The sequence below is a fragment of the Panicum virgatum genome, chromosome 8K, assembly GCF_016808335.1.
Source record: "Panicum virgatum strain AP13 chromosome 8K, P.virgatum_v5, whole genome shotgun sequence".
Taxonomy (NCBI): Eukaryota; Viridiplantae; Streptophyta; class Magnoliopsida; order Poales; family Poaceae; genus Panicum; species Panicum virgatum.
In genome coordinates, this window is record NC_053143.1 from 4,992,291 (window position 1) to 5,007,306 (window position 15,016).

A 15,016-nucleotide genomic window follows, 5' to 3' on the forward strand; every position below is an offset into this window, starting at 1 on the left:
ATGACAGCCATCACACGCAAGTTTATTGGAAGCAAAATGATCCACCACACTTTACTTTCCCATTATACATGCAATCAAACAATTGATTTTTTTTGGAAGTAACTAACCCCATACGCCTGATTCTTTGGAAGTCACCGCACAATTTTCTTTCCATTGATGCATGGAATCACGTACCTGCTTTTTTGGAAAGGTAATTGATCTCACGGTTACATTTGGGCTGTTATTGTTCCCATTACACGCTGATTACATTCCATTCCTAATTACCTTCCCTTTTGCATGATGTTGACGTACCTCCATCTGGTGCTATGCCTCACAAGTTCCCTGCCCTCCAACCATCGCTATCCCTCCTCGGCGTCCTGTTGGAGGCGTCCTATATAGCTAGCCACTCACAATCACCCCCGAGATGTTGGCCCCAATGCGGTGGAGGCAGCAATATCCCCGACAGAGGTAGACGCGCGGCGGCGGCGACCCACGTCCCTGGGCGGAGGAGGCATCACGATGGAGTGAGAATGCCAGGTATGCCCTGATTCGGGTTGCGGTGTGCCCTTCTCCTTCAACCAGGCTTCAAGCTTTTGAGTTTTCAGTTAGTGGTGGAACAATTGGAGGACGCAGAGCGAAGGATTCTCGCAACCATCGGCAGCGACTCAGCGCTTTCTTAGTGAGTGGCGGTGGTGTCACCAGGAATTCTTCCCTCCTCCCGTAACGGCGGCAACATCTGCAGACGGGGGCTCCAATCATTCTGTTTTAGCGTTCAGAATAGCAAAGATTATCAGTTGGAGTCACTCATCAATCACACACAAAAATCTTTGGGTTATATGCTCTGTCAAAAGAGGAACTGACCCCCACGTCGTCCTCCCTGGGGCGACTCGGGGGCGACGCCGCACCCCACCCGCACCGCCCCCTAAGCCGCCGCTGCTGGCCACCGGCCGGGCAGTGGCAGCGGCCGGCAGCTGGGCTGAAGCCGGCCCCCGCTGCCTCCTCTCTCTCCCCACTCCCTCCCCCTCCCTTTCCCCCCAACCTCACGTGCCTGGGCCTTCCTTGTGCCGCCGCCGGTCGCCGCCCGCCAGGGGCCGGATCCGGCATCCCCTTCGCCGGATCTGGGCCCCCTCCGCTGGGTTGGCCGGGGATCCGCCCTCTGCTCGCTGGGGCTCCGCCGGTGGGTGGCCGGCCCTCCCTCGGCCGGGGCACGGGTCTTCGCCGGGGCTCGCTGCCGCCGGTGGCCGGCGCTCCCTCTTCTAGCGCGGCTGCTGGTGGCCGGCCCTCCCTCTCTGGACGCGGTGCCGGCGGCTGGCGGCTGGCGCTCCTTCGTCGGGCATGGCCTCGGGTGGCCGGCTTCCGGACATGGCCGCTGGTGGCGGGCGCTCCCTCGCTGCTCACGCGCCGGCGGCGCTTGGGCATTGTGGGGGCTCACTTCGGGGGGCGTCAGCTGTCGGGGGTGCTGCGCTGCTCATTCATGCCGCCGCCCCTTTGCCGGGGCGTTGGCCTGAGGTCACCGGCCGCCGCTGTCGTCACTACCATGGTGCTCCGGCGGTTTCTCTGGCTTTGGGTAGGGAATGGGATGTAGGCAAAAGCCTGGTGCCTGCTTGTGGGCCGATGATAGCGACGCCTTCGGGCGCCATTTACTTTGGCGTCATTTTTTCCCATTTTCTTTATCTCCAGTGTGCTTACAGGCGAAAGTTTTGACCTTGTCGTCGGACGACGACGGCGCCTGTGGCGTCGCTCCCTTCTTCGAGGCGTCGTCTTGGATGCACTGCTGGTTGCCGATGGGCATCGCCCCCCTTTCGCCTTGTCCTGGTGGTGGTCATCAACCCATTCGGTGGTCGTCCTGGTGGTGGTCACTCCCCCTCTCGTTTGGGAGGTCCTGCTCCTGTGCCTTCCTTCGTCTTATTGTGTCCATCTCGTTCGGATTGCATGGGTCGTCGTCTGGTGGATGCTTTGCCGCCTCTATTCACAGGCGGATGCTTTGTCGCCCTCCTTCACGGTGGGTGCTTTGCCACCGCTGTCGCACTGGTAGTTGATCGTTTCGGGCTGATGCTTTGCCGTCTTGGTCTGTCGGTTAGGTGGATGCTTTGCCACCTTCGAGCTCGAAGACCTTTTGCTTTCTCGACAATGGTGTATCTTTTAGTAGGTTCAGTTGTTTGGTCGGGTCTAGGTTCGTGGGTTCGTGAGTTCCCCCCTCCGTTGTTCTTGCTATTCTTGTGTTGTGTTGGAGTCGCGTGCCACTTGCTGGGTGGTACTTGTAACTGCTTTAATAGCCTCTATCTATTAAGGTTTGTATCGGCCGTATTGCTTTCCTCTTAATGAACAGGCACATTCGTGAAAAAAAAAATATGCTCTGTCCATCCCGATCTCTGTTTATCTACCTACATACAAATTAGACCTGGGTCATAGCTTAAAACGAGAAGCAAATACATGATTGTTAGCATCAGTTATCTACAATATCTGGCGCTAATCATATGATTGGAAAAATTTCTTTGCTCTGTATGTATAATCTTTGCAATTACTTGTACTTTGTTTCAACTGAATTCCAATGTAAAATAACATTTTATTCCAAGCAAATGAATTTTCCCCCCTCAGGGTCTCTCTTCTCGTTTATTCCCTACATGCAGCAAGGACAGATGAGAGCTCATGCAATTCACAGATGCATTTTCGAGCCATCATTATATAGATATCACTACTAGAAAACAGGCTATCAGTACCGGTTGAAACCGGTTCTCCAACCGGCACTAGAAAACCGAGACCAAAAGTATCAATCTTCCTCACCAGGTCATTTACCCGTAAAGAATGCTTTGGTACCGGGTGGTATTTCCAACCGGCCAAAATATTTTTAGAAAAAAACCGTTCCCTCGTCGCATCCCCTCCCGTTCCCCTCACATCCCTCACCAGTAGTGCCGAATCATTCGAAGAATCAACCACAGCTGCCCCGCTCTGCGGCGGCGGTGGCGGCCGGGGCCCATGGATGCGGTCGTTGCTCCACGCGGCCCCACTGCAGCGGCCAACTGCCCGCGAGCCTAGCAGCCCACACGCTCCACGACGGTGGCAGTCAGCTGCCCGGGATCTCCACGACCGATTTCTTGAGAAAGAGAGGATAAGATAGAGAGAGATGAGAGGTAGAGACACTACTACAGAAAGTGCATATAGTCCCGGTTGGTGAGGGGCTTTTGTCCCGGTTTTTCAACCGGGACTGCTCGTCCGGGATAAATGTGTCCGACATTTTATCCCGACGGCTATAGAACCGGGACAAATGTAATTTTTAACAATAAAAAAATCAGCCTCCATCAGCCAGCCCGTACGCGCCGCCGCTCGCCGGGTCTGGCCGCGCCGCCGCTCGTTGGGTCTCGCCGCGCCGCCCACCGGAGTTTGGCCAGGCCGTCCACGCGGCTTGCATCCCCTCCCATTCCCCTTGCATCCCCACCAATAGTGTCGACAAATTATTCAAAGAATCAATCACCAAATATTGAATCGACCATACAAAATCAATAGATCCACAAATCATTCAAAGAACCCATCACAAGATACAATCCATACAATCCGATAAGCATCTCTATTTCTAAAAAGTAAGAAAAAAAAACTGACGGACGGCTCCCGCGGCACCCGCTGCTCGAGCGCTCCCGCCGCAGTGGCCGGCGGCGGCCCACTCTGCGCGGCGGTAAGCTTCGTGCTTTGTGGTGGCGGCGGGCCCGCGCGCTTCGTGTCGGCGGCGGCGGCGGCGGCCAGCTGCATGCTCGTGCGCTCAGCAGCAGCCCGCTCCGCGGCTGCCAGCAGTGGCTCGCGCGCTGCATGGCCGGCAGCAACCCGCGGCCAGCTGCATGCTCGTGCGCTCAACGGCAGCCCGCTCCGCGGCTGCCAGCGGTGGCTCGCGCGCCTCCGCGGCCGGCGGCAGCTCGCGGCCTGCTGTGCGCTGCGCAGTCAACGGCGGCCCGCGGCGTGCTGCTCGCGCTAGCAAGACAGAGAGAGGGATAAGGTAGAGAGAGGAGAAGTAGAGAAATGAGTGGCAGAGAGGAGCCACGGACTTCGAAACTATCAAGAGGGAGAGGTCGATCATCACCTTTTTGTCCCGGGCTGTTGTTTCAACCGGGATAGAATCTTAGCCATTGGTCCCGGTTGGTGGCTCCAACTGGGACAAAAGGTCCGCGCAGTCTTTTGTCCCGGTTGTAGCCACCAACCGGGATAAAAGGCCACCCTTTTATCCCGGTTGGTGGCTTCAACCGGGACAAAATGCCCCTGTCCCCCCGCTGGCCCGGCTAGCCGTTGGACCCGGGACAAAAGCCACCTATTGTCTCGGGCCCAAAGGCTGCCGGGATAAATGGCCTGGAACAAAGGCCTGTTTTGTAGTAGTGAGAAATGAGAGGGTAGAGAGATAAAAGAGAGGAGCTGGCCTGGGTTTAGAAATATCGAGGAGGGAGAGGCCCACCTCTTTTTGTGACGGGTGGTTGTTTCCACCGGTGCTGAAATTCAACTTTTAGTCCCGATGCATGCTATCATCCTGCACTAAAAATTGTCTTTTTCGTCGATCTCGGGTTATAGCATGAGTCGATGTTGATCCTTAATCATTGGCACTGGGTTGTGCCACAATCCGATGCCAAAGGCACTCTTTAGGCATCTCGAACTATTGGTCCAGACCAAAAGTACCAGCTGCCATTGACCGGGTGCAACGGCAAGCGGTACTTTTGGTCTGGACCGATGGCCTGTTTTCTAATAGTATATCTATTGTTTCGAGACTTGGGTTGAATGTGGTGCAACAGTGACAATATTTTGTCTATAGTTTACTACTCCCTCAGGTTCCTAATTATATGTCGTTTGACTTTTTAACTCTAAGTTTGAGCACTCGTCTTATTCAAAATAATTGTGCAAACATAGTCAAATTTAAATTATTCTTGATGAATTTGTATTGATAAAGCAATCCACAACAAAAAAAGTGATATTTTTCATAAATTTTTTTAATAAAACAAGTGGTCAAATTTGAGGTAAAAAAAAATCAGACAACCTATAATTTGGAATGGAGGGAGTAATTAGTTTATCTTTTTTTATATTTTTCCTCTGGCTTTAAAATTACTTTTGTCAGCATTGAGAGGAAACAAAATGGTCACCCTGGTCTTTGCAGAGGGAATCAAGTGGTTGTCCAGAGGCAGATTAGATGTAGCAGCACCGGTGCAAAAAATAGGTGCGGCGGGACCAATCCTTTGTTATTTTTGAAATCCTTAGCTTCCATGATTCATTATGGTTTTTACTTATCCAATGATTAATTCCCCCCTGGTGTGACTCAATATTTGCAACAAAAAAAATTCTATGACTAACTCTGAAACAAATTATATGGACCGTCAGTCACCCAGCTTTTGTTCCATCGATAGTTGGCACCTGCAAGAGTCCACATTGTTATATTCGGTTAACCTTCTATTGCATGCAAGTAATGATTTTGAATTCGGGCTTTGTTTAGGTCTTGTGATTTTTTTTGCATGTAGGAACGCACGGACTTGTTGACCGTTGCAAGAGGGAATTGATGAAATCAGGAAGGAAAAATAAAGAATACCTGGAGCCTTCATTGAATCCAACAATCCCTTTGTTCTATGTTATGTTTTCAACCAATTTTATTCTCTGGATAATAGAAATTGATGTTGCTCTGGCACATCTACAGCCAATGAATGACGACACGACAATCTCTTTCCATTTGCAGTGGCACGCAACTTTTGCTTTCGTTTTCATCGTAAGGTCATGTGTGGTAGCCAATGAACTGAATTATTTGTTTTCCTTCCCAAGCTCAGCACCAAGCCCATAAACAGACTGGTCCGACAGACACCAGATTGCTTCATCAGCGGGGCGGACTCGCATACACGAAGCATCATGCTTACACTTATGGCTGGAGGACCAAGATTTATTAGTTAGCTCCACATTTGCTCAACTAGCAAGATGGTACTAAATATGTGCACATAGCACTCATGGGCCACAACTAGACCACATGCAAATTGGGCCCTGTGTCACACTTGTAGGGTTGGATGTCAGTGAGTCAAGTGAGAATTGTGGTAGGAGGTATTTTTGTCCATAAGAAAATTCGAGTGCCTCCATGTGACGGTAGGATTTCAAATAGACGAATTGTAATGGTATATGTCCAAAGTTGGATATTTGTAATGGCATGAATCCGATTAACTCTACATATTCAAATGTTCAAATAAGAAACTTACATTAATAGCGGGCAGAGTAAAAAGTTGTAATAACTAGGGAACTAGCGGAAATGATCCCTGAACAAGGCAAGACTTGAGCACGGTATGTGTGAACATTTAGACTGTTGTCTACAATACAATAAAAAATATCTCAAAAAATTACAATACAATAAAAAAGCTGAACCGCGACCTTTTGAAAACCCCTCCAAGGTTGTCATTTTTTATTAACGGAGGCGGTTATTGAAACCATCTTGGTTAATCAATACCGAGGCGGTTTTTTTAACACAAACGCCTTGGTTAATTCATTAACTGAGGCGCGCACTCTATAAAGCCCGCCTCGGAAAATGTCGAGGCCCAAACAGGCCCAGAAAGCCTAGGTGAAAAGATAGAGACCCAACTAGCCCAAGCGAGGCTCAAAAACTGTCTGCCATATAAATATATGGAGTTAGGATTCCCCACTCATTTCTCTCCCTCTCCCTTCTGCCCGCTCCTCCCTCGATGGCTCTCTCGCACAGCGGCGGCGCTCGGGCAAACTTCTCCTCCCTCGATGGCTCTCCTCTCCTCCCGGGGCGTGTGGCGGAGGCGGGGCTCGGCGCGCGGCCCCTGGCGGCGGATCCGGTCAGCAGCACTGGCGGCGCGTGGGGCACGGGCGCGCGGCGGCGGCAGCAGCAGCGTGGTGGGCTCGACGGGCTCTGATGGGTTTGGCGGGCTTTTTCTTTTAATTCTAATTTTTTTATTCGATTAACCGAGGCAGGCAACAAAACTGCTTGGGTCATTTACTGTGATCCTAGGTCCGAGACGGTTGGGATTACCCACCTCGGTTAATAGTTCTTTTACCATCTCGGAAAATAGTTAATGTAGTAGTGCTAGTTTACTCAATTGTCATATTAAAAGTGTTATAAATGATGAAAAAATAATATTTGCTCAATTGTGACGATCAAGATAATATAAATTATGTAAAAATAATGCGCAACAGCAGTTCCACATTGGTCGTGTACAAATGTAATTCCCTTTTCCAATATATATATAATCATTTGTCAAAAAAATATACTGGCAAAATGGTCTATTTATACGCCACTTAACGGTGTCCGCACTCAAAATTGACATCAAATAGAGAATAATAGATAAATCTAAAGTCAAATAGGGAAGTTTGAAATCTCCAAGACCAAGGAAGACTTTGATTTTACCGGTGTCAAATTGGAATTGTTCTCCATTTCTCTATCTAATGCCAAATACGATATACCTTGCGTTTCCCCCCTTGCTGCCATCATACATCACCAGCAGCAACTAAAGAACTACTAGCTTCAAATCCTTAATTTAATGACCCAATCAACCTAATTGACATCAATATACATGAAATCCTCTTCTACTGAGCACAAGCGCTGGACAGCGAACTCGTTCTTGCAGATAAGAAAGTCATTGTTGAGAGAATGCTCTCCACGGATCATCTTCTCAAACTCACTGCCTCCCCCATGGAATTTTTCCAAAGCTGGGTGCACTACCCTTACTCCTGTGGCCTCAGGACAGGCACCGGACATGCTCTGTTGTACAGGAAATAAATGGTCAGAAATCATATCACCAAAATACATATTATGTATAGCACTGCAATCCTGTTAAAGTTTATTGCTAGACAACATGATATCAACTAAAATAGTGATGATTTCAGTGGAGCATTAGGCCAAACATTGGCCATCACTTGGACGTCCCACCCACATTTTGTTTTTTGTTTTGCATGACTCTACCTGAGGGCCACACACTCCTGATACTTGTCACTCCCAATCAAAAGAGCTTTGGTGCTCACAATAGATCATGTGTTGCTGAAAATATATGACGTTTAGGATGGAGTATATGCTCAAATGGAATTAGGCTTGTTTATACTTGCAAGTTTATACAAAGGAATTCATTGAAGTTGCTTACACAAAAAAGAGAGTATTCAAGGATGGAAAGAAAAAAACAATATCGAAGATCGGAAAGGAGAGCCTAATTATAAACAATAGCTTAAGCAATTCCGATAAATGCCATGTCCTGCCCTGATGTTACTGAACTGGTGATAGTATTAGTAACTATGTGATACAGAAGAAAATGACCATAGCCTGCAGTGTATGTCATGGCATAACAGGATTGAATTATGAGAGAGGTTTGGGATTCCGCAATCCATATCCTATCAATATTGCATGCTGGCCAGAAAAAGCTTCGAAACTTCTGCAGGCCCAAAGTCCAAACTGTGTGCTCAGATATTAAGAGCTTTCCATCATGCAAATGTTTTGCAAGTGGAAAATTCAGATGGAATCACATAAATCATGTTGGAGTACCATAGTGGAGGGCGTTGATTTGTTGCAGAAGGCAACATGCAGAGAGTAGGATATGGTGGATACATTGATATATGAACTTCGTTACGGAAAGGCAAGGCCAGATACTACATGGAAAGAGAAGTATCCCACCAGGGCACCATTGTCTTAACTCTTAACTGCCTTCTCTCATCCCTTATCCCTAAAGACACAATGCTCCCCTTTGTTATGAATGCAAGCTCCCTTCAACTACTTAAGACATTGCAAACTATCACTTCCCTATAACCCCAGCAAATAAGATGAGATGAGAATGAGATCACTCCTCACTTCATACTTCATAGCCCCCACCAGAATTTTGTAAATACCCAACTGAGACAATTGGTGGCAGAACAGATGAGACAATTTATCAGTAGCATACAAGGAATTTTGATCCTAAATGTTAGTTTTTCTGTGCAACCACAATGTAGTGTTACATTATTCTAATTATCCCCAATGTTCATCATTTGCAAGGATGATTGCAGCAAAAAGCTGTAAAGCGGTTTTGTTTATTTATTGGTGTCTTTGAGTTTCTCCTAGCATGCCTATGATGAGATTATTTTATACTCCACTGTTACACCTGATACCCTTAGCTATCTTTAAAACCACAGCCACATACAACATAACTTGATTAGTTTGCGCTCAATCCTCCAGCCGTGTTATCTTCTTCTCTTCTGCCTAGGTTGGAACACAGTACATTTTTGTTTTTGACATTTCAAACATTTTTTATTAAAAATAAAATCATCTGAAAGTATTTTCCTTGAAATATCAAACCATAACATTTTTGCGTATACCAGTAGTAAAATTTCTAAAGTTTGACTGCACACATCCTACACGACATCTACCTTAGAACCGATAAATGTGTGCTCAAAGGTAGCATCGATGTTGGTAGCTACCTAAAAGAAGATCACCTGACATTGAGAGCAAAGATGAGTGCATACCAGTAAATGGTGTTTGAAGCGCATCTAGGCCGATAGATGCTAATGGTAAGTTTCGGTGATTAATGACAACCATATGCGACTAACGTGTGTTTTGAAGGAAAAATCAATGATTAGATTAGTCTCATATGAAATATGAAAGGAGACCCCCTCAATTCAAAACAATCATGCGTGCCAAGGACTCAATTCCAAAGATTAAGGACCTTTCTAGTCCTAAGTGTCACAAGGAGATGAATGACACTTGATTTAGCTAGGGTTTATAGTTTTTAGTTCTTGACCGTACTATTAAGAGGGGTTCATGAGTTAGTAGCTTGACCAAAATTGAGTTGGCCTTAGAAATCTTGCACACTTGCTCAAAAACAGCCCAAGATAGTCAAAATAAGTCGACACAACACTTAGAAGAAGAAACAATCGAAGTTACATTCAACTCCAAGTCAATTCAGCTGAAAATCAAGAAAAACTGCAGCACCGGTTTAACCGATGCCTTAGCATCGGTGCATCCGACGCTTGGCGGAAGTTCCGACGTCCCTGTCGGTCTATCTCTCTTGGAAGCAAGCTGAAATCAAGTCAAGTTACTCTATATCACCGGTTGAACCGATGGTCCCAAGAAAAGCACCGGTGCATTAGATGTACTTTGTTCCAGATAGCATGTTTGGTGGACCTCAACTCGTCTTCAGCACCGGTTGAACCACGCTTCAGAATCAACCACCGGTGCATTGGATGTACTATGTTCCTGAGAACTTGTTTGAGTTGATCAGTGAACCTCTTCAACACCGGTTGAACCGATACCCCTACGGAGCATGCACCGGTGCAATGACGCAAGCCTGGATACTGTGTCAGAAACCCCAACGGCTATTATTTGGACACAGAGAGACTGGTTGAACCGATGCCTTCAATTTCTCACTCGTCGGTTCTTCTGATGGTCACAATTTTTCTGCAGTGGACTTCCAACGGCTATGTGACCCTCTCCACTCTATATAAGGGTACCCCCTGGCTCATTTCAACTGCTTTTGACACCTTGAATATCTGATGCCACCCTTGAGAAGAAGAGAAAGTGCTTTGAGTAAAAGAGTGAAGATCTAGTACATTGATTGTGCTTCAACCTTGAAGAATTCAACCTTTCCAAGTGTAGCAAGTGTGTTTGAGCTAGAGCCAATTGAGTGTAGGTCAAGTGAAGGTATAGGAGCTTGTTACTCTTGGTATCTGACGGCACCTAACCGGTCTCGGTGATCGGGAGGTTCTTGGTGAGATCTTGGAGTTTGTGGGAGCCCCAAGACAAGAAGCTTGTACACGGTATGAAGCTCGCCGTTCCGGAGATGGAGAAGGAGCATTCTTAGTGATCACTTGCTCCTTGGTGAAGCAAGGGAGCTATACCCTTGTGTGGGTGCTCCAACGTGGATTAGGGGGGAGTGTCAACTCCTCGATACCACGGGAAAAAATCCGGTTGTCTCGTGTCTCTTGCTTTTATTTCAAGCAATTAAATCCATTTGTTTTTATTCTTACTTTTGATTGCTTGTAGATTGACTAGGACAACTTGCATGGTAGTGTGATCTTTTGATTAGGTTTTGATCTTGATAGGGTGCCACCATCTAGACATAATGATCATGATAGTGTGTTTACCTACCTAAGGACCTTTTGCTAGCATGCTCTAGTGACTAGGTTTGAAATTTGTAGATTAGGCAATACTAGTCTAGGTTAAGGATTAGGTAGAAATTTGAAAAAGTCCCAATTCAACCCCCTTTCTTGGGCTTCTATCCTTTCAGTGTTGGCTCATCCACTTGGCAGCAAAGTAGTGGTGCACCATCATCCTCTTCATTATCAAATTCAGCAAAGAAAAGTATTGGACAGGAGTCACTGAACAGAGAATCCTTCCGAGTCACGAAGAAGTTGACATGAGAGTACTGGTACTTGTATGGAGCAAAAGATAGGGCATCCTCTGGCTCCTTGCAATACTCTGGGCCAAATACATTCTCATTCAAACAGCAGATGATATGAAGATCAAATTCAGGTTTCTACAAAACAGAAAAGGGAAAATCAGCAGAAGTCATTATAAGAACAATAATACAACTGCCATGAATGGTTATGAAGAATAGCAGAGTTTGTTGTCAAGGGAAAATAATGGAGAGCAGAGTTACTAAACCTACCCCATCACGCAGCAGGTGTTTGTTCAACGCAGCTTCCACCATTCTCGATATCCTTCTCTGCTGGGCCTGGGAGCGCATCTTTCCAGCTCTCACAGGGTAGGAGGAACTGCAAATTCGTTCAGGAATTGGCGGCTGGTTTGGAGAGAGCACACTGCATAAATACCGCACTTCTTCCAAGCTGATCGTGCCCATACTATAGTGATCCCCTTCCCATGAAGTGAGGAAGGTTGCCTGCTGCTCAGGGTTGGGGTGCCATGCCGCAGTGGCTGCAGCCTCGTAAGCCTCTTGGATGCCAGCAGATGGGGTTTGCTGCTCCGCTTTTGTTAAGGGGCCACAGAGGATGATCGGACTGTCTGAGCACCATATGTGTTGTTGCGCCTTCTCATCTCCGGGAGCACAGAAATTGGGATCGGCGGCACGCAGCTGACCGCAGGTGCTGACCAGGCATTGCACAGCCTGGTGCTCAGATAGGTTATGGTAGCGTGTCTGAAGGAAGGAAACGAGCCCGTAAAAGGAGCGGCTTACAAGGCGGGTAAGGCTTTTTGGTCCCATCACGTCAAGCACCGGGGTGATTTCTGCCGGGAAGTTGGCCTCGTACCAAATGGTGTCGAGGATGATGTTTGAGGCAGGGTCCATGGGGCCATAGCAGTAGCCAGCCCTCAGCAGGCTACGGTGGAGGCGAGAGCGTAGCTCGCCGCTTGGCAGCCTGGCCAGCGCCTGCAGGTAGAAGCCATGGATTGTGTCAAGAAGCACCATTCGCAAGGAACGGGTGTGCTGATAGGGCATGTCGGCGATGCCCTCGATGCGCAGGGGCCGGCAAGCAGCAAGAGCCCACGGGATGGCCAGGCAAGGAGGAACCCCAGGATCATCGCCGAGCAACTGTCTCAAGCGCTCCGCGCTCTCGCGCGGCGAGGGGTGCTGCACCTCACGGAGCAGAGCAAGGACTTGGTTCAGGCGTGAGGATAGCGACATCCAGGCGCGGACGAGGCGCTCCGGCTGAGGGTGCCTCGCGATCTGCGCGGCGAGCGCGAGCGCCGCCTCGAACGCCGGGGCCGACGCGTGGGAGGTGAGGGAGAACCCCGCCTTCATGCCGCGGTCCGCCACGATGAGATGGGCGGCGGCGAGGAGGTCGGCGTCGGCGAGGAGCAGGTAGCGCACGGCCTCCCATCCGGCGAGGTAGGGGAAGAAGTAGACCAGGGAGGCCACGAGGCCCTCGAGCGACCGCCGGCACAGGTCGTCCAGCTTCCGCTCGACGGCGGCGCCGACCAGGACCTTCTCCCTGAGGTCCGGCCTGAGGTCGGAGGTGCAGGTGGTGTTGACCATCACTACGGGAAACTCTGCATTTGCCGTGTGCCAAGGAATTTGCCATGTGCAATTTTTCGGGCACACGGCAAAAAATAATTTTACCGAGTGTCTACAAATAAAAACACGGCAAACTCGTGGAAAACATGCTTTGCTGTGTGCTTTACTTTGGCACACGGCAAAGCCATGTGTTTGCTGTGTACTTTTTTAGCACACGGCAAAGTATTAAAATTGTTGTGTGTATTTTTTGCACACGGCAAAATAATAATAAAAATTCCTCCTCTCACCTCAAAACTTTTTTTACTCTTCACATATGACATATGGTACTTTATGTTAAAATTTAGTATATTTTTGTTTTTATTTTCTATAATTAACTAATTAATTTCATTTCAAGAAATTTTTTCAATTAAGTCAAATTTGAACTGCAAGTGATTCAAGTAATAGAATAAAATGAGTAGAAAAATAATATTCATATTATTTAACCTATTTTTAGGCCTTATTCATGAAATGAAATGAAATTTCGAACATCTTATTCGGAAAACATGACCACGAGCGTGTGCGCTAGTGATTTTAAAATTCTAGAAAAAACAAATAAAGTCTGAAAATTATAAAATCTGCCAATATCTCATGATATCATACGTGGAAGCTATGGTAAAAAATTGAGAAAGTTTCGCACATTTTGTCACATACGATGTTTACAAATCGAAGCATCTCAAAGAAAGACTAGTAGCGTTAATAATGATTCAATTAGATTTTGAGACAACCGTGATGGTTAAATTATGGTTTGACTATAAAACCTTTTGTATAGACAATAGAGAATATAGGTTATTTCATGTGAAATTTTGGTAATTTTTTGAAACTGTTTCATAATTTTAATGTTTAAAATGCAATTATAGAATAATTTAATTTAAGCTATAACTGCATAAATAATAAAATAATAAAAGTACCAAATTAAATACATATTGTTGAGCAAATTTGATATAGTATTTTCAAAGTGCATCGTAATATATTTAGAAGAACAGAAAAAGAAGAAGAGAACAAAAAAAAAATAAAAAATAGTTTGCGGAGTGCTATCTGTCTGGCACTCGGCAAAAAAGCTATTTGCCAAGTGCTTTCTTCTTGGCACTCGGCAAACAACAGTTGCCACATCATCGATCCGCACCCCGGATCCTCTCTCCCCCCATCAGATAAGCCCCCTCACTCCCCCTCTCTCCCTGCCTTCGTCTCTCTCTCTCCCTCTCTCTCTCCCTCTCTCTCCGACCGTGGTGGTGGCGCAGGCATAGAGCACGATGCCTGGTGGGCGCGCCCGCCGCCGCCCAGGGGGTCAACCGCCGTCCCCGCCCTTCGGCGCAGGCATCGGGTTCGGGCTCGGGGGCCCCGCCGCGTCCCTGCGCTCTGCCGCCACCATCCGCCCTGCACTCCGCCGCCACCGGCAGTGAATAGCCGGCGCTGGCGGTTGTGCGTCTTCGAGCGCCGGACGGCGGAGGCCACCAGGTGGGGCCTCGAGCGGCGACCGGCCCCAGCGGGGAGCGGACGGACGGCGCCGCCGGAGGGGCAGCCTCGAGCACCAGCCCCGACATGCTATCCTCGTCCAGTAGCTGCCCAGCCCCACCTCTCCCTCACCAGCGATGGCGCGGCCCCTCCCCACCCCAGATCTGCGACGTGGATGGCCACCGTCGTCGCTCCCTTCCTAGATCTGCGATGTGGATGGCCGCCGCTGCTCCCGCACGTGGATGGACGTGTGCGCCACCGCCGTCTCCCCCTCCTTGTAGTGCGGCCCCCTGGCCCCGACCTGAGGTGGTGTCCCCGCCCCTCCTTGGCCTGCGGCGGCGCGGAACCGCCTCTTCCCGACAGCAACGGCAATGGCGCAGCTCCGGCCTTCCCTCGACGGCCTGCAGGCGGCGCAGCGGGGGTGCGGCTGGGGCTGCTGCAGGGCGGCGGTGGCGGCGGATGTGGTGATGGCTGGTTTTTTTTATTTATTTCGAAAATTATTTGCTGAGTGTTAGTTGACAAACGGCAAACACTCTTTGCCAAGTGCTCGAACATTGACCCACGGCAAACTTGCCTTTGCCGGCCGATCTATGCCGTGTGGGGTTTGCCGTGTGTAATACGGCCTTTGCCGTGTGCCTTTGGCACACGGCAAATGTGGC

At 48.5% G+C, this 15,016-nt stretch overlaps 1 protein-coding gene across 1 annotated transcript; it reads right to left on the minus strand.

Moving 5' to 3' along the window:
• Nucleotides 1-11,171: 11,171 nt before the first annotated feature.
• LOC120645342 lies at nucleotides 11,172-12,887 on the minus strand. Its single transcript, XM_039922142.1, has 2 exons — nucleotides 11,565-12,887; nucleotides 11,172-11,432 (listed from the first exon to the last, which is right to left on the minus strand). The coding sequence occupies exons 1-2, from the start codon at nucleotides 12,885-12,887 to the stop codon at nucleotides 11,172-11,174; spliced, it is 1,584 nt and encodes a 527-aa protein (XP_039778076.1).
• Nucleotides 12,888-15,016: the final 2,129 nt, after the last annotated feature.